Source organism: Trichoplax adhaerens, genomic scaffold, assembly GCF_000150275.1.
Source record: "Trichoplax adhaerens TRIADscaffold_35 genomic scaffold, whole genome shotgun sequence".
Taxonomy (NCBI): Eukaryota; Metazoa; Placozoa; class Uniplacotomia; order Trichoplacea; family Trichoplacidae; genus Trichoplax; species Trichoplax adhaerens.
In genome coordinates this window covers 291,840-311,227 of record NW_002060975.1, presented here as the reverse complement: position 1 = coordinate 311,227, position 19,388 = coordinate 291,840, and the positions used below count along the sequence as shown (strand labels likewise).

At 34.7% G+C, this 19,388-nt stretch overlaps 2 protein-coding genes across 2 annotated transcripts; one reads left to right on the top strand and one right to left on the bottom strand.

Annotated features, from left to right (window-relative positions):
* Nucleotides 1–1,698: 1,698 nt before the first annotated feature.
* On the bottom strand, nucleotides 1,699–3,592 carry TRIADDRAFT_62098 (uncharacterized protein; the record flags this gene model as incomplete). The annotated part of the gene is made up of 2 exons (XM_002118011.1): nucleotides 1,699–1,817; nucleotides 2,977–3,592. 2 exons carry the CDS (start codon nucleotides 3,590–3,592, stop codon nucleotides 1,699–1,701), a joined length of 735 nt encoding a protein of 244 aa, XP_002118047.1.
* An 11,853-nt stretch (nucleotides 3,593–15,445) lies between these two features.
* Nucleotides 15,446–17,062, top strand: TRIADDRAFT_62096 (uncharacterized protein; the record flags this gene model as incomplete). Its single annotated transcript, XM_002118034.1, has 3 exons — nucleotides 15,446–15,503; nucleotides 15,630–16,171; nucleotides 16,928–17,062. The coding sequence occupies 3 exons, from the start codon at nucleotides 15,446–15,448 to the stop codon at nucleotides 17,060–17,062; spliced, it is 735 nt and encodes a 244-aa protein (XP_002118070.1).
* Nucleotides 17,063–19,388: the final 2,326 nt, after the last annotated feature.

The window sequence follows — 19,388 nt, the reverse complement described above, 5'->3', positions numbered from 1 at the left end:
TAAATACTCTCCAAATACATCAGAAATAATAATATCAATGGAAAGATTGTCGAAAGCATGAAAGGCGATCATGATAACATAAAAGGGCAAAATAGTACAGTGGGCCATACTGAAAGAATATCATTTAAAATGAATGGCATAGGATTACAACACTGTTAAATCGAATTCGTCAAGAGAAGAAATGAAATCTGTGGCATTGTGAATATGAGAGGATACACGTCCATCGCTGGCATCCAAATTATTCATGCTATTACTATTAGATTAAATAAAACGATGACAGTCTTTCAAGTTTAAAATTAGAATGACGGGTAGACTGTCCCCCCAAAAATGAAATCTATCACGTATTGCTATCATTTTTTCTCCATAGATGTATACAGCCTTTACATTGTTAATCGATTGAAAACAACTTTACTACTATCTTGCAGACTGGGCTATACAAGTTTCCACGTAAATATTGCCATGATTCGCGCTAAAATCTCTCTTAGTTTTTGTCACTTTTACAAGCATTGCCATCTCATTTAATTTGTAATTATTACAACATAGAATATTCACTTGTAAAGCTTGAAACGACTATCCAACATAAAGTATTTTATCGGTGATAAACTATAATCGTATACTAAGTCGTGCCGATTATAACTACAGTCACCATCTATAGTTGAAATATTCGATCAAAATTATGTTTTACTAGATAAAGTATCGTTGATTATTTTAAATTATCATTGCCATTTCGTTGTCGAGACCGTTTTGTACAACAGTTAAAAAGATGAAATTGCTTCAGGAAAGCTTTTTCGATACTGAAGCGAGTATTTTCGGTTTCAATAATTACATATACGAAAAATATCTTACGAGAGCTTGCAATATGATGATCAGGCATCATTATTCCGATACAGTAATAATAATCATATTACAGCTATTGCAATTGTTCCATTTCTAGACATCCCATTATGATACAATAATAATAATAATAATAATTATAATACCTTAGATTAGTCAGAAGATAGTATTAGCATTAGTAAAAACATCTTGCACCGTTGAATTAGTTTCATTAACTGTGTTCGGTTGATCAAGACAGAGTAACGTTGCAGTCTACGTACTATATCATAAGCTAAACCGTATTATTTAAAAATATGTTATACCGTTGAAATAGTTTCGCCATGGACTACTCGAATACGAGGCGTTCGAGTAGTCCATGGTTGTCGCTAAATGAGTTTGGTCGATCAAGGAAGGGCAAAAGTTACAGTCTATGTACTAAATCATCAGCTAAACAGTATTGTTCACTTGCACCGTTAAATTCGTATGGCTAAATGAGTTCGATTGATCAAGGAAGGGTAAAATTAGAGTCTACGTATTGATAAGTACTTGATCTTCTCCAATTTCAGCGCAAAGAAAAGGTTGCAAAATCATGTCGTTAAATCAAGTGCTACAGCAATTGAGTAGCTTTTCACATGAAATAGTTTATCATCCATGAATTACTCAGTAAAATGTACAATATGTGCTTAAATATCGCAATGCCGATTCTTTTTAGCGACCATATCATAACGGTAGGAGATCAATCTGGTTAGCACAGTTATCATCAACTACAACCGGTTTTAATTCTGTCACATATTATCCCCTTTCTATAGTAAAGATTGGCTTGAATGTCATTCCAGACTACTGGTATGGAAAATAACAACACTGGCCTTGCGAAATTGTGATATTCTATTCCAGTGGCAATGGGAAACCCTGTCGAGGGTATGACTTGTAGTAATCTATGCTTACATGTAACGGAAAATTACACCACTGACCTTGTGATCCAGTTCTAACGCCATCAAAATAACCTGGCAGTATATAGTACAGTAACAAAGTCTAGAAAAAAACATCAAGGGCATTCAATTGCATGCTGAATACGTAGGTATGCAATAGTAACGTTTGTTTTCACGCCATCACAACAATCATGTAGTAGAGGGAAAGTGGTCTTATTTCTAGCGCAACCGAAATACCCATGGAGTTTGAACAGCTGAAAAAAAATAATATTAATATCAAGGCATTCCATTGCAGATTGAATGGGTTGTCATGGGATAATAAAAGTTTTCATGCCATTATGACAAATCGTCTAAAAAGTCTGAACGTTAGAAAGATTGAAAACACAACTAATGATTCAATTTTAGTCGAATGCTACAAGGTGTAATAATTTGGGGTGATTATTGATGCAAGATTTAATTGATGGCAAGTTGATACTAAGCTACAATCTGCTACTTTTGGCCATAAAATGATTATTTTCTACCCCAAGTCAGAAAGGTCAAAGGATGAAAAAGCTAGTCTTTGACAAAGAATTGAATACATGATGACTACGGCAGGTTCAATACAGTTCTTGGGCCTATTCAACGGACAGAGCTTGGATACTAATACAAGTAAGACGGTATCAGGGTTCGAAAAGAGCAATGATGTACTTTCAGTTATTCGTTCAACCCATGAAGGTAGAAAGATAGACCTAATTAATTAGCCCAATCGACTGACTAGTGACTATCCATCACTGCGTGATAGCTAGATACACTCTATTCTACAATCGACCATTAAATTAAGACTATTTGTTGTATAGGATACTATTGAGCCTAGGCTATTTAACTTGTAATAGCTAGGATTAGACATTATTCTTGATATATTGAAAAAAAAAAAAATTCAATCCACCATGATAGAGTAGACGAGGATGAGAGAAAATGGGAAAAAGGGTAATTTTTTTTCGTCTGGCTAGCGAGACGACAAGTTGATAACCAAAAAAGGATAGTTGATATAAGACTGAAGACGTGTCCTTGTCTACTGTAGCTAATTGCAATTGCTAATGTGCTCATTCAAGAGTCAAGTAAACAAGTCAAGCGTTGTAGCTGATGTTGTGTGCGCTATCATCGAGTAGAGAGAAAAATAGACGATTTATCTTGCATCTCTCCAACTACAATGCTAGACTATACAATTTTGTATTGAACTAGGTTGAAAATTTACCAGCAGCAGCAGCAGCAGCCGCCGCAGCAGCATTGGGTGAAACTCGGTCGGTTTGTGGAGCGAAATAGCTATATCTTGCTTCATTACTTTCAGCTAATGATGATGCAGGAGGTGTGGAAGAAAATTGGCTTTGAATGACTGTCTGAGCGGTGATATTTTGCCCAGGTTGATGTTGTGCAGCGTAGACCACAGGAGCTGCGTTGGCATTGCCGTCTTGTTCAGCTGTCGTTAACACTCGAGCATGTTGATGGCCACCATTAAATAACGGATTGCCTTGAACTTGTCCACTTGCATTGCCTGCTGTAGGATGTTGACTAGGAAAATGCATCGTAGAATATTGGATGCTATGCTCACCATATTGGACTTGGCCAGTCGATGCACTGCCATTGTTACTACCATCATTCGCCATCGCTACATTACTATTACTTCGTTCATCGTCATTTCCTCCTTGATTGCTTGTTGCAGTTGTCGATGCATTTCCAACTTGTACATTACTTTCATTGACTTTATTATCCATTCTAGGCTTTTGTTCTTGATTACTAACTACTGCTCCTGCTCCACTCACCTCCAACGAGGAGGCATCTAGATTAAGTTGTAATCCACTTGCAGAGGTCATGTGGGACCAAGTTAAAAATGCCAATAGACGCGCCTAAAAAACCTCAACTTGATCATGTGGTGACCACTGGTCATGTGAAGCCAACTGAGATCAACACGGTCTCCACTCAACTGTCATGGCGGCGGTCACCCACCTGGCCTACGTAACCACTGCAAAATAGGCCATCACACAGTCAGTATCAGTTGGCAGGGAATTTTTTTTTTTTTCTTTGCCTCCTTTTTCTCCCTGACCACCTGACTAGGCACGTGATAACACAAAGCCTGACGGGAAGGGCCCAGCGATGGCCACGTGATAAATCCCAAGGCAGGGGCTTGGACAAGCACGCCAGTGGAACCGAACCTCGGACGCGTCCAGTCCTCCCTCCTTACGGGACTCTACAGTGGAAAGCGAGTGGGTCGACTTGATCAGATAGAATAGAGTCCATGGAGTACTATTTCAGTCATTTCATATTCTAGTTCAATGAGGCAAGGATTCCATTGCTATCTTATCACATATCTCACTTTACTACTGTAAGAACGCATGTACTGTAGAGAATCTCCTTTTCAAGCTGCTTCTCAAACTGGAGCTAGTCATTTGACTGTCCAAATAGGGTATGTCTGTCATGACGTCTGTCTGTCGTAGAGTGATTTTCAATACCAGAATTGACAAAACTACAGTACTGTACACTGCACAAAGTGGTCTTCAAGCCTACTGTAGCCCTCCGTCAAAATAGTACTACTGTAAGAAAGAATGTAGAGAATCTCCTTTTCAAGCTGCTTCCCAAGCTGTAGCCAGTCATTTGACTGTCCAAAAAGGGTGTGTCCGTCTGTCGTCGAGGACGCACTATCCAACCTACCAGACAGTGATGTGCTGTAAAAACTTCCAATACTGTACTGCACGCTGCACAAGTGGTCTTCAAGCCTACTGGTAGCCCTCCGTCAAATAGTGCTGTACTACTGTAAGAACGAATGTAGAGAATCTCCTTTTCAAGCTGCTTCTCAAACTGTAGCCAGTCAATTGACTGTCCAAAAAGGGTGCGTCCGTCCGTCTGTCGTTGACGACGCACTATCCAACCTGCCAGACAGTAATGTGCTGTAAAAACTGTAAAAACTTCCAATACTCTGTACAAGTGGTCTTCAAGCCTACTGTACTATAGCCCTCCGTGAAATAGTACTGTACTGTACTACTCTAAGAACGAATCTAGAAAATCTCCTTTTCAAGCTGCTTCTCAAACTGAAGCCAGTCATTTGACTATTCAAAAAGGGCACGTCTGTCGTAACGTCCGTCTGTCGTAGAGGACGCACTAGTAGTCAACCTACAGACAGTACAGTACTGTACTGTAAAAACTTCCCAATACTTCAAGGCTACTGCAGCCCTTCGTGAAATAGTGCAATGGCCACTATACTGCACTCTTTCCCTCTCGACTTGGTCTCTTTTTACTGCCCTTATCCAACACGCTTGAATTTCATGTTCATTGCTCATAGTCACTTATCCTTGCTTTTCCTACTGTATCATAAACTATGAAAATATCAATCAATTAACTATAGTGTATACAGTATACAGTATACACTCAAAAATAGAGACAAAATTATTCAATGGACTATGGACTACTCAATCTTCCATACCATACACAAGTATACAGTATATGTCGTTTACCGTAGAAAAGAAAAAAGAATTCAATCAATCAATAATACGGGATAAATTGGACAAACAACGTAACAAGCTGCTGGAAAAGATTCCTCACTCAGTGCAGTGAAAGTAATGGGAAAATTTTCTCTTTGATCTCTATCATAGGGCCGGCCCTACTCACCAATGATCATACGTAAATCTGTATACGACTGAAATGCGTACTACATCATGGGTCTATTCAATCTGGCCTACCGACTACGCGAATATTAAAGTATATATCAATACAGTAAATAAATAATACACGCACGTACAGCATTAAAAAGGCCGCAAAAGCAATCTCCTCTAAAACAAAAGTAATGTACTTTCGCATAAAAAGAGCTCGACCTATTTGATTTACAAATAATTCTACTTCGCCCATCACTACAATACTGTTCATAATAGGATTTTACAGACAGGTTTTAGAAGAGTGTGCCTTAGGCCATAGCACTGATTCCCACTATATGCCTGAATTTAGACTGAAATCACTGCAGAAAATAAATTTCATTTTTAGGCCCTTAACGGAATCGAAAAGAAGTCAATCTTCTCATACGCGTACCGCTGCAACTCGCATTTACCAACGTATGGGGTGCATTTCCTGAATCTTGAATACGTTTATGAGATGATACTATTCATCCAACTAAACCGCGAAATGGTGGTAATCCATGGACAAATTCTATCCCCCTTTAACCCATTTACCACGTATGGGGTGCATTTCCTGAATCTTGAATACGTTTATGAGATGATACTATTCATCCAACTAAACCGCGAAATGGTGGTAATCCATGGATAAATTCTATCCCCCTTTAACCCATTTACCACGTATGGGGTGCATTTCCTGAATCTTGAATACGTTTATGAGATGATACTATTCATCCAACTAAACCGCGAAATGGTGGTAATCCATGGACAAATTCTATCCCCCTTTAACCCATGCAGTGACCAATAAAGTGATTATTTCTTCTTTGTACTGTAGACTACTACTGCAATTATTACTGTACAGTATAGATCAATAAGTTGTAACGTCAGATTGACAACCAGATTAGGAAGAACTACAAAGCTATCCTAGCTGCATGTCAGTAGTAGGCTTCAAAGGATTGAATGGATGAGTCAGAAGCATTCTAACGTTATAATAGTGGTCCATTTTTTCACTGTAAAAAAGTATGACTCATGGGATGTCCTAGTTCAAACAAAACAGGATTCCAGTCTAAGCTTTGTTACTCTAATACTGAACTTATTGTATATAGACGATAAATTACCCGCGTAGAGTCCAGTACTACTGGTTATTACTGTTTCGTGGCGTCATAATCAACAGTATTATGACTCATTACTGTCCATCTAATAAGGGAAAATCAAGTTGTCCACTTGATAAATGGTGCAAACAAAAAGTAGCCATTGCTTGCTTAAGGGATATTATTAATACTTTATTGAACGAACTGAATATGCAAAGCTCTGGAATATAGCTAATAATAATAATAATAATAATAATAATGCTAATATTACTATTATGAACATTATACTGTATGGACTGTATACAATACAGTACTGTACTGAACTACCCAGTGGAAAACCAGATCCCTTTTGCCTGCGCATGCTCAATATGGTACCCAAACCGTACAATAATTATATAGCGTACAGTAGGATCGATGGAATTGCTGCTGCTTGCGTATGCGATGGCGGTGATCTTGACGTCAGTTGACCTGGGTTCGGTTTGGGTGGGTACAAGCGTGCATGCGTACGTGCTGTGGACGCTATTCAAGGCCAATAAATAACGGTAAAGTATTCAGTGATTACTTTAAACGTTAGATATACATTACCATAATAATTAATGCATTATCATCGCCATTATTCCAGATCAATAATAATTCTTATTTTCGCATCGATCAACTAGCTTTCAAGGCCCATTTGAACAGCGTGTGCAACTTTAGCTGTTTTTACGCCCGATCAGAAAGTGCTCCGCCTTATCTCCAACTTAACACCTCTATTTCTAATCGATTCCTTATCACTTTAATTCGATAAGCCAAGTCGCTCCTTTTCACTCGTTATTTTAATCTTCCCTTGGATGCTGAACTTAACTTCCTTGGCTAATAGTGAAGACGATTATTAAAACTAGACGCTCCGTCATCCGAATCAAGATAGATGACGATAGTGGTAGTACATACACAATTGGCGTGGTTGCTGACCTTGAATTGAAACGTGAAATTGTCGGCAAGCAAGGAAAATAGCTCTGGTTTATTAGTCTGCTCTAAAATTCCAACGCAAACTTTCTCCCCCCCCCCAAAAAAAGACATTATAATATTGAAGTTGGTGGTCGAAAATAACTAGATATTTTTCAATTGGACCCAGACTTATATGGTGATTCGGTAATGTAACCCATAAATAAATATTTTGCAGCGTTAACATGCAAATAGATTGGAGTCAATACATAACTGTAGGGCTATATAAAGTGCCATTAGTATCAGTCATGGCCGTCGGTTGAATAGTATCAATCAGGATAACGATTACAAATTCCTTCAAGACAAAATACTATCATTACCTTTAGTTATTGTTCTTTCTACATGTAAATAGCCTCTGATAAATACAGATACGATTTATTAAGGTTAATTAGGAATTATTGTTTCATTTAACTGATCCAAACGCCTTGCACACTTCTCATAGTAATTCAACATGGCTTACATGCAATTCAAATGCTTATGTCTTCTGGCTTTAATGGTTTTTTCTCCACTATCTCTTGGTAAGATTATCCTATAACTGTAATTATTATTCCTTCACTGTAGCCGACTCGTCCATCAGATTCTTTGTCTTGCATCAAGATTGCTAGTACCGTAATAATTTGGATATTGTAATCCTTTTTTACCTTTTCCTATTACCTACTCACTCACTGTAGTGCTTTCTTTTTCGATCAAGTACTTCCGCATAGGCTAGCTATCCATCCGAAACTGCTTCAGTACAACACATTTATGTTAGACTACTGTCTATCGCCTTACAGTTATAACGATAGCTTTTCTCGAATGCAATTCTATCCAACTATTCATTGAATCTAAAATGGATGAGAGAATAGTAGATTGGCATTGAGATGATAGTATTACATCCACGTTTCCTACGTCCAACAAACTACTCTACAAATGTCCATAGCAATAGTCTCAATTTAATTGAATGATGCCAGTTGTTTTTAATATCATAGCTATATCAAAGTAAAGTCTCCCTTTATTAAAATAGCTCGCTGTAATGTGATTGCATCGAGTAAAGTAATACAGTTTAAATTGAAATATTCAAATGATACGTTTTACCCATCCCGTACAACTACTGCTTATACGCTGCTCTTTACTCATCAATTTTATTTCTGTTACCAACTCACGGTAGTCTAATTCATGGATTAATGATTAATCGAACTACATTAAAATATATATATTAATGATGAAATTTGGACGGCTAATATTTCTACAATCGGTAATACGCACGTTATGTACATAGAAAGGTTTAATCATAATACAACTATAAAATACATTCCCATTCTCCTTATAGTCAACATTACATCTTGTACATTGCATTCTACTGCTTTTCCCCTTATTGTTTTCGTGATTGCACAGTGCTACTAGTATATACGTATTGTATGTTGTTATTTGCTCTGTTACAGGCTACAGTACAAGTTATTTATTATAGAAAACAAATTCTTGTTCGATAATATAGCCGTGATCGTAACAATTTTTTGCTTTACTTCTGCCTATCTATCTCTCAGTTTTTAACTTCTAAGTTACATGGCAACCCTAGATTCAACTCTTATCGATTGAATCATCAATTTATCATATAACGCTAGTCTATGCATAATTTTCCCTTTTCGATCAATCCTACAGAAAGTGCAGTGCTTCTTTTAAATTGTCAGCTTGGAATGCTTTTCAAGGCAGCAGTTGATTTATTTAACGGCTTTCCTTTGACAAATTAAATGATGCATAATGTCATTTCAAAAGCAAATAATAATAAGTAGAATTTTGATATACAATCCTCCAAGTAACCTATCTAATGTTCAAACGCTAACCAAAAAAAAAAGTGAAAATTCAACGTTACTCCTATTCCATGTTTATTCTATACTAGACATAGAACCGATATGAGATACGATAGTAGTCAACACCTGGACTAGATGATAACGTTACTATAAATAGATAACCGTTGACTCATATGTTTCAATTGGATTGCATATTTCAAGTGTAAGTAATCGAATGCCTTAATATACAAAAGGCTTTATTACGACTCCAAGTAATCCAATTATACGATTAATAGCCGTTAATGCTTAATTTTCGTTAACTATTTTGATTTGATAATTTTACTAATGTTAAACTGATGATCACTAGACTTGCACGATTTGTATGCATATCGAAACAAAATGGTGAGACGGACGATGTTCCTGATGTTAAAACTTGAAATTTCTGACATCTTTTAAAGATTTCCTGTCTAGAGTAGCCAAAAATGAGATTATATTGCACATGAAGTGGCCGAAATTTTCTTTATGACCACAACAAAAGCTAAACTCGATCTGTTAGTTACATTCGAAAAGGAGATCAAATTTTATAACATGATTTAAGGGGTGATCGGGCTTGCACGCTAATACATGTGGAACGTTTAAAGTATTGATCGCTCGCTTTGACATCATTCTTGTATGCAGAATAATTAAATATAGTTGACATCTTCAAATTACTTTATAATACTACGATACACATTTAACTTCCAAAAATATGTGTAGCATAAGGATATTTTTCTACATAAACAACTTGATAGTACTGCGGTGCGTTGAGTTTCATCAAGCCAGTAGATCTCATTCTATTTGTTGTTTGTTTTATGAAGACTATCATATAATTCTCTAAAATAGTTTATTGCTTGTAATATGATACGATGTTAACTGGATGCAGTACTACTAGCAGTCTATCTTTCTCAAAAGCCAGTACTGCAATACTCATAATTTATGAATGAATCATACCACTACTATACCGATAAAAATAATTACACTAAAGCATACATTTATTATCGCTAGAGATTGTAAACAATAACTTTGTAATTGATCAAAAATCGATTAAATCAAATTGACAATATCCTCGCTCCATTTTTAAGTTTTAATTAATGTATATTTCTTACCGTATATATTTGTAAAATGGAAATCAAAATACGATGTGACGATAGTAGAGCTCAATTTACTGTAAATGTTCTGGTATTTTGTGAAATATGAGTCTATTAAACAAAACTAATTTAGAGCGTTATTTTTTTATTAACTAGCTCAAACATCGCCACTAAAAGTAACTATCGACGAACCTGAAACGGCTAGTTTTACAGCTACCTATTCTGAAGATGTCTTCCAATTTACCATAATCAAGAATGGGCTAGTTCTTTATCCTACTCCACTTGTAAATTCTGTTCCAACTGTAAATCCTCGAGTCAATGCTAGTCAAGGTGCCAACGCGAGCCCATACTTTGGTAAATCAATTTACTTTATGTTACATAATACCACCATGAATGACACTGGCACGTATAACATACGAGTAATACTGGTAAACAATGCTGTCAACAATTACGACTTTCTAGTGACTGTTCGAGGTAATTTTGGATAAGAAATTCTAAATCTATTTCTATTTAGGAGTCATAAACAAGTGCAATAACAAAACAATTAAAATTGAATGTAGTCCTTATCATTATTATGACCATATCTGATAAGTTTCATGAGATAACTATAGCTTTGATATCTATTCCCTTTTACAGGTCTACCCATTTTAGTACAACAATTGTTTAATACTACAGCAGTTGCCGGTGGTGATGCTTCAATGCGCTGCGGCTCTTGGGCAATACCTGGGAATATTACCTATGACTGGACACAAAATAACGCATTATTGGCCGTAAACAGCTCACGCTTTACTTACTATTATTCTAATTCGACTTTCATTATCCAGGATGTAGTCAAAAGCGATACGGGCTTATATCGTTGTCAACCTAAAAATGTTGTTGGCAATGGTGCATTTTCTGAAGCTTATTTAGAAGTTTTATGTAAGTATTACTAATGTTAATACTGGCAGTATAGGTTTGATGATTCTTCTGATTGTATAGCAATCGACGAGTCAATTTGCTGGCGTAGTGCCAACATAAGTATTGAATACTCTCCTATTTATAACTACTATTTTAGATGGTCCAGAAGGGTTAACAATGTCACCCAATACGCCTGTTCATACAGTTAAAGAATCTGAAACTTTAACTTTATCCTGCAGCGTTGCTGATTCTGGAAATCCAGCAGCTGAAATTAAGCTTACCAACACAACAGGAGGCAAAAATGATATAATGGTGCAAGGATTTAATTCAATAAGTTACCCATTTGTAGTTTTTCCCCATTTCCACGAAAATACATATGAATGTTCGATAACCAACGCGTATGGAACGCTAAGCTCTTCAGTTCAACTTGACGTACAAAGTAAGTTTGAACAGCTTGTAATTTTTATTCAACTAAATAGCATAAACATTAAAAATATCTTGAAGTTTCGTTTATTACCTTTTGCTACAATTCCGTATTGGAACTGTAGTTTTTCAATCAGCAAATAAGAGTTATTATGATCAAAGTAATGATAGGAATAAGTGAGAATGCATTCATTTTTATCTACTTATAGCTATACCAATCTTTACCAATACAAAAGCTACGGTAACGGCTAACGAAGGTACTACTGTCACCTTGACATGTTCTGCAACAGCTTTACCTACACCTGTTTTAACATTACTAAGCCCGATGAATGAAACTATTAGCTCAGACAACTCGTCAGCTTCGTATAGCTTTACTGTCAACAGCACATATGATAAAGCGATGTATACTTGTAGAGCTATTAATCCTGCGGGTACTAAATATACTACAACAGTCTTAAATATTCAATGTAAGTACCTCTTTGAATGTATCGTTTCGTATCAATAGTAAGGACAAAATGTAAAAATAATATATAACGTTGTAAAAATTCTCTCTTAGATAAACCTATCATTAGTAGTAACCAAGCAAGAGCTTATGAGATTACCTCAGGCTCAGATACTATCATGAATTGCTTAGCCGTTGGCAATCCGACAAGTTTAAAATATTTCTGGGCGAAAAGCTATCCACTGGATTCAAATCCACCTAGCAATACTATCTACGATCAAACTACTGGAAATTTGACAATCCCAAACGTTCAGTTATCAGCTACAGGAAATTATACGTGCGTAATCAGTAATACTGTTGGTTTAACTAATCTTGTAGTGAAGCTAACTGTATTAGGTAAGTAGTGACGCAAAAATTAATTTTAAAACAATTTCTCCCCTGTAAAAATTATGCAGAAAATATGCATCGAATGTATAAAAAATTGACATTAAATATTGAAGAACATATTATTAATTATGAAAAATATATATTTGCAATAGAAATTCCGGTGGTTGTTACTGCAAATAGTTCTGCTAGTTTACGCAGCTTTGTAACTGGCAAAAAAGCCACCGTAACTTGTGTGATGGACGGCGGACCAGCTCCTACAATTACATGGACAATAAATGGCGTGGCAATAGTTACTGGCTCTGGTAGCACTAGCAATATTTATTCCATTTCTAACACCAATACCCTTACACGTACAACTAGTGTGCTATCGATTAGTAACCCTACTACAGCAATAGATGGTACCTTACAGTGCAATGCCTCAAACCAACTTGGAAGTGATTCTTATGCTATTACCATTACTGTCGTGGATAGATGTAATGAATTAGAACTAATACGCAATTATGATCTGATAGAGAGCTGTTTAGATTGGAAATATTAATTTTTTATTAAATTGTGGCTTATAGCTGTTCCTGAAGCACCATCAAACTTCCTAGTGACAGAAACAACTTCCGATACAGCAACATTTTCCTGGACATCAGGTCATGACGGCAACCTGGCTCAAATCTTTCAATTATTTTATAGACGATCAGTAGATACTTTTTTCAGTTTTGGAGGTAATACCTCTTTTGGTCAAACGACTTTTACGTTAACTGGTTTAAATTCAAGTACCAACTACACCGCATTTATTCGTGGACTCAACTCTTTGGGTCAAAGCCCATCATCATCCTCTATACAATTTGCCACTTTGCAAGGTAATTTGATTAATTGGAGTCAAGTCTGTCTAATATTTAAAAATGAGCACCTCCTTGATGTTCGTCATTTTTAGTATAAAATTAAGATCAAATCCTATTTGCTATTATTACAGGAGCAATTGTTACACCAGCACCCGTTGGTAAGAAGTTTGATTTAAAAATTCTCCTATGAAAAATGATGACTGTGATTGATGATAACTAAGAAGATTTGTGTTGTTGTAAATTGTAATTATTGTTATATAACTTAATTATTATTCTAGATTTGCCATTAATCATTGGACTTTCAGCTGGCATTGGCGGCGGCATTTTTCTTATCCTTATTATCCTTGGGGCTTGTTGTTTGTGTCGGAGGAAAGAACAAGAAGATCCCAAAATCGGTAAATATTCTCGCATGTGCGATTGCTTTCGTAAATTTTCTGCTATAATTAGACTAAATTAAATTAAATTAAAGATTACTGACGAAATATAACAAAAACTTGGTAAAAAATAACCATTGTCACACATGTAAAATTTGATATTTCAAAGAACAGTATTATTCCACAACTTAAAAGTACATTATATTAATCTCATATAGGGCTTGCAATGAAATCTATTTTCATACAGAGCACTTAGCTAAACAGAATTATATAACACTAATTTCAAAATATAAATCTAAGATCACCCAAGTTTTTGGCTTATTACTTTACAGTAGCAAGCTTACCCCTAAATGCAGTCCAGTAACAAAGTAGAATCTATGAAGTTACTCCTCGTATCAAACCATTGCCTCTAGGTTATCATTTCTTGTTCACTAACATTTCCATGCTTAAATTTTACACGTAATCCAGCAACTTTCACAGTAAACGATTCTCGAATGAAATATAACCTAGAGCCTAGCTGCCAGTCCGACAGTTACTTAGATCAAAGCCAGGAAACAAGCGATATTTACGTTTAAATATACCATTTGCAACACATTATACGTTACAACGAATTTGAATGTTATGGAAGTCATATAACAGAATGTGATTTCGATCTCTAAATATTATACACTATTCATTCTATAAATTAGAAACATGAATATTTTACATCTCGTGAACGATTCTTTAGTTGCTTTTCTTTATTTGCATCGAAATACTTGTCTAACATTCAGTTTGCGTAACATGTGGGTGGATAATTCTAATAAAATAACACCGTTCTCAAGATATAATCTACTGAACTTAGCTTCTAAGCCAATAAGCTGTATTATTTTAATTATATTATAACGACGTTGAGAGAGAATCTTTGCAAACTTTAAAATATCATTACAGATTGAATCTTTGGCATTAATTGCCTATCACATATAATCTAAAAAATTAAATCAATCATATATAACCGCTGTTATAATCCCAGCTATTCCGTGATGCATTTTGTTGGCTGTAAATGTTCTCTAAAGTACAGTATCACTATGTTTCTTTACTCTAATTTAAGTTTGTGTAACGAACTAACTTAAAAAATTAAGCATACAGCATATACTGTACTCGAGCATCACTCTAGGCGATTAAGGGTTATCATTGGCTATAATGTCTAAATGGTGACACAATAATGATCATTTAACCTTGACTATTTAAGACTTAATTTATCAGAAAATATATCCCGTTATAGCACTGATGTTATCGTAACCCTATATTAAAGATTATATTTAGTATTATTACTAATAATAAATAATGAATGTATCATGATATGGAAGTGATCTGATTGAAAAGGACTGTAATAGAACACCGTGCATGGAATAAATAAAAAGAAAAATCATAATACAAGTGTTTTCCAAACTCGCCTAAATATATACTTTGGTATTAGTAGAGATAAAGTAAACAATATAAGGATGTTATTTTATCTGCATCAGTAGTTATTTTAAGAATACATATCTCTAAATTAGGTAGACAGAATCATATTTATGCTGTCTCATTTTTCAACCATAAAAGAAAACAGTAATTAATTTGACAACAATATCCAATTACTGAGAAGAAATCTAATCAATTTTATGTCTCTTTGAAATGTTAAGTTGGTAATTCGTCGTCTTTACGTGATCGAACCAAGTCTTATGCAAATGCTATCCATGATGATTCACATCGTGAAGAATATAGCATGTCAACAACAGATAGTTTACGCCATACTCAAAAACAATATCCTGGTGCCCATTACAGTAAGTACAGAGAAAAACAATAAAAATAAATGTTTCAATTATGGCCACTGCTTATTTACTAAAAATGAATATAGTATTCACTGAACATAATATGTTTATGATGTATTGTTACCCTTTACATTATAGATGAAGCAGATATGAATGGTGATGCACCAGGTCGAGATGCAAATTCTCACAGTCAGTTATATTTGCCAATTTATAATACGGTAAAAGACAATGTTTCTACCGAACCACCTACTGATCCTTACCGCACAACATTAGAAAGGCATAGATCTAACCCAACCGATGCCGTCGACTATAGTAGTACACAAAATTTAGTCCATGAAAATGATAAGCACTATAGCGATAGCAATTCAGTTTATGCTAGCCATACCTATGAAGGCTATGCAAGTACAACCGATCCAACTTATGCTCAAGTCGAAAAGAAGAAAAAAATTCCTCGTACTTTTGATGATTTAAATCGATTGCCTCCATCATCGGGCAACGATCCATATTCTACTTATCCTCGCAATCCGAACAATCAAGCACCATATAATCCTCGCCAATCTACCGATAGCAATATCTATGGTACAGTGCATAAAGAGCCAGCCCAACTGCCTGTAGAGCAGGCACCAGAAATTGTGCAACCTCGTCAAAATCAAAGAAACTCCACTAAAAGGCAACAATCGGTTTGTGCAACGACATCAATACAGTACTAGTTTGTCTTTTCTGAGATCCAAGCGTGCATACACATTTATAGCACTGAATTATTCGGTGCATGATCATCTAATGAGTACAAATTATGGTTTGATAAATTACGTCTGATATTGATCTTGATAGCCAATAGCTTGATTTGCAGAACATAAGCACACTAGAATAGGACAAAATATTTAGTTCCAACTGAGTTTGATGTGAGATATTGAAAGTCTCCTTGTTTCTGTTGTTAAAAGTTAACTGTACAGTATATTGAGCTTCAAAAAGTATTGTTAAATAGCGGCTTGTAACGTTAATTCATGGATTAAACAGTTTATAGTAGCCTATTCTCAGGAATAAATATTGTATTGGCCATTTTAGTAGAAAGTACAAGACACTTTGCGGTATTTACTCAATACTGTATATAAAATCTACCAATTTCATTTCAATCACGACTAAGTTTTCAAATTTCGACAACAGCTACATACTACCGACTAATCTAGTTTAAAGGAGTTTCTCTTACATTATTTATTTGTATAGAGCTACGAACGATGTGCATAGCAGGTTTCCATTCTTTTAGTAATCAATGTTGAAATAAATCATGTACAATAGCCAGCTCGTGAAAATATTTTTTTCACAGGCGATATGACCGAATATGATGTCAAGCTAATCGTTCGTGTAGACCTTATTTAACTTAATATACTGTATATTCTTGTATTAATATCATCCTGTCGATTATGTATCTTTATTAGGAATATGAGGATATTGAAGCAGCGCATTTTAACCCAGCCTACGAAAATCAGGATTATGGTTCAGCTTCGTTACCACGGCATTTCCGTCCGCAAGGAACGGTCGACGACGATGCCAGTAAAGAATTAATGTTATAAATATATAAAGAATGGATGTATTTTCTCGACCACATATCACACACACAACTATTCATGAATATTTTTCTCTTAGTGTCTATCCATTTGTTGCTTCTCATGGGGATATACTGTTAAACGATTCCAATTGTTTTATTAGAATGTAGTTCCTTATGCTGAATATCAATACTTTTTACTGTATGCTTTAAAATACAAAATATTGCTACACATAATTTGTATTTTGTAAGACACTGATAAGTTGATAGTCGATTACTTTAAGCTGTAACGACTCGATAGATGCTCACGATGCCAAATGCGAGAATACATCATTGTATTAGGATAAAGAAAGCATCAACTTGAAGACGATCGACATGATTAAAGTTAGCATGGATCTGCTGTATATCGTTTATGTAGAATTATTCGTAGAGTAGCCGTTCTACTTTGCAACAATTCAATGGCCGATTTAGATTTATTCAAAATTTTAGCATTGGAATATATATATATATACCTAAATTCATGATTGACGGATTATCTTGTTACCATTGGGGGAAAATTTTACAAAAATTTGTCTTTTAGTTTTTCTTTGTATCGAAAAATCCATTTCAGTATGGATAAGATGAGCAAATATTGTACTGCAAACTGCGACTAAACTACATCATGAATGTAAACTAGACGACTAATCTAATATCTCCATTTTTCAAAGTATTAGATTCAATATGTCTTCTACTGCTAGTTTTCGAGTAAATTACTAGTCTTTATTTGGTTCATTGTATTTACTTGTAACTATTGACTAGTATTTATCAATTTTGGCTAGTATTTTATCAAGATTTTTATTTTTTATACCCTACTTGATTAACTAGCATTATTTAGCTTTAATTTGAATATTGGCTTGATACTAGCACTTGTTAAAGTGCAATACACAATATAATCTGGGTTAATATTAGTTGTATAATTGAAAAAATTTTTCCAATGAAATAAAATATTAGTTTAAATTTTCACTGGTAATCGTGATGAAAACATTTGCAATTATACTCTACTTCAATTAACTTTTTTTCTTGAACTGTAGTTTAAATACCAAAGGCTATTGTGCCTTTAACATCTCCAATTGCATATGAATGAACAAAACATTACTTTATTTAAGGCTATTTCTCGATTCTAAAGCAGGAGATATTTATTTTGTCGAGAATGATTTCTATACTTCTAGTTCGATAAAAAGTTGGTTTAAATTAGATTTATTTGCATAGAGTGGCTTCGAGAAATACCATAATACCGTAAAAACCTTACAAAATCAATTTAGTGATATGCATAATAAACTCAATATGAACTTTGAAGTAACAGTAGTATTATAGTAGGATGCAAATTAAAAAGTAGCAATACAATACACCAGTGTTACAAAACAGCTTTGCAACGAGATAAGGTAACCTACGATTCATATGTCGGTTTTCTGAACTACGTTCAGGGAGCAATATCTACTCTATCAGGAATACTATCTCCTCTACTAGTAGACTACAAAAGACTTTAGCCGCCTCGGATTTTACGTTATCACTAATCTTAAGAAATAACTTTATTATAAGATGTATCCTATTTCTATACTCTTCTGATATAGCTCAGGCATCCAGGTTAGTAATATTATATTTCTAGCCTTCCAATAAATCAGAAGCTAATTTTACCTACTGTCGTCTAATGAAGACAACGCTATTTGCGAACATAGATATCTAATGACTAATACAAAATAATCAGATTAAAATATGCCCTCCATCATGGAACATTTCCACGATAATCTATAATCTACCATAAGCAAGTTACAATAACAGTGATTGAACTATATTTAAATTGGAAAATCACTAAATAAGGGTAAGCTAATAAAATTATCCTAACATAGATATTTCTACTTTAACCTAGTTAATACAGTGTACTATGTAGCACTGCAATAGCTTAACATAACATAATTTTACTAGACTTAAGATGTTCTTTGTTTTATTCTTAATAGAAGAAATTTCAATACATATTAGCCCAAACTAGATAATATTATGAGAATTAAGAACCAGAGGCACGCCATAAGCCAGGTTATGAGACGATAGTTTAAGAGCACCTTAAAGATGCACTCACTAATTACAGTCCTGGTTAAAATGTTAGAATGCAATGGATATCACTATATTGTCCAGTTAGATTTAATTCTTTTTTACTGACGGAATGCGTAACGGTTATATTTCTTGAAATAAACAATAAACAATCTTTCGGAATAATGATGAATGAGAGAAGTGAAATGATATAGCTAAAATATAAATCTGTTCAACTATAAGTATTTAATAGAATAAAGTAAAAATGTATTGTCAAAGTCTAAGAAATT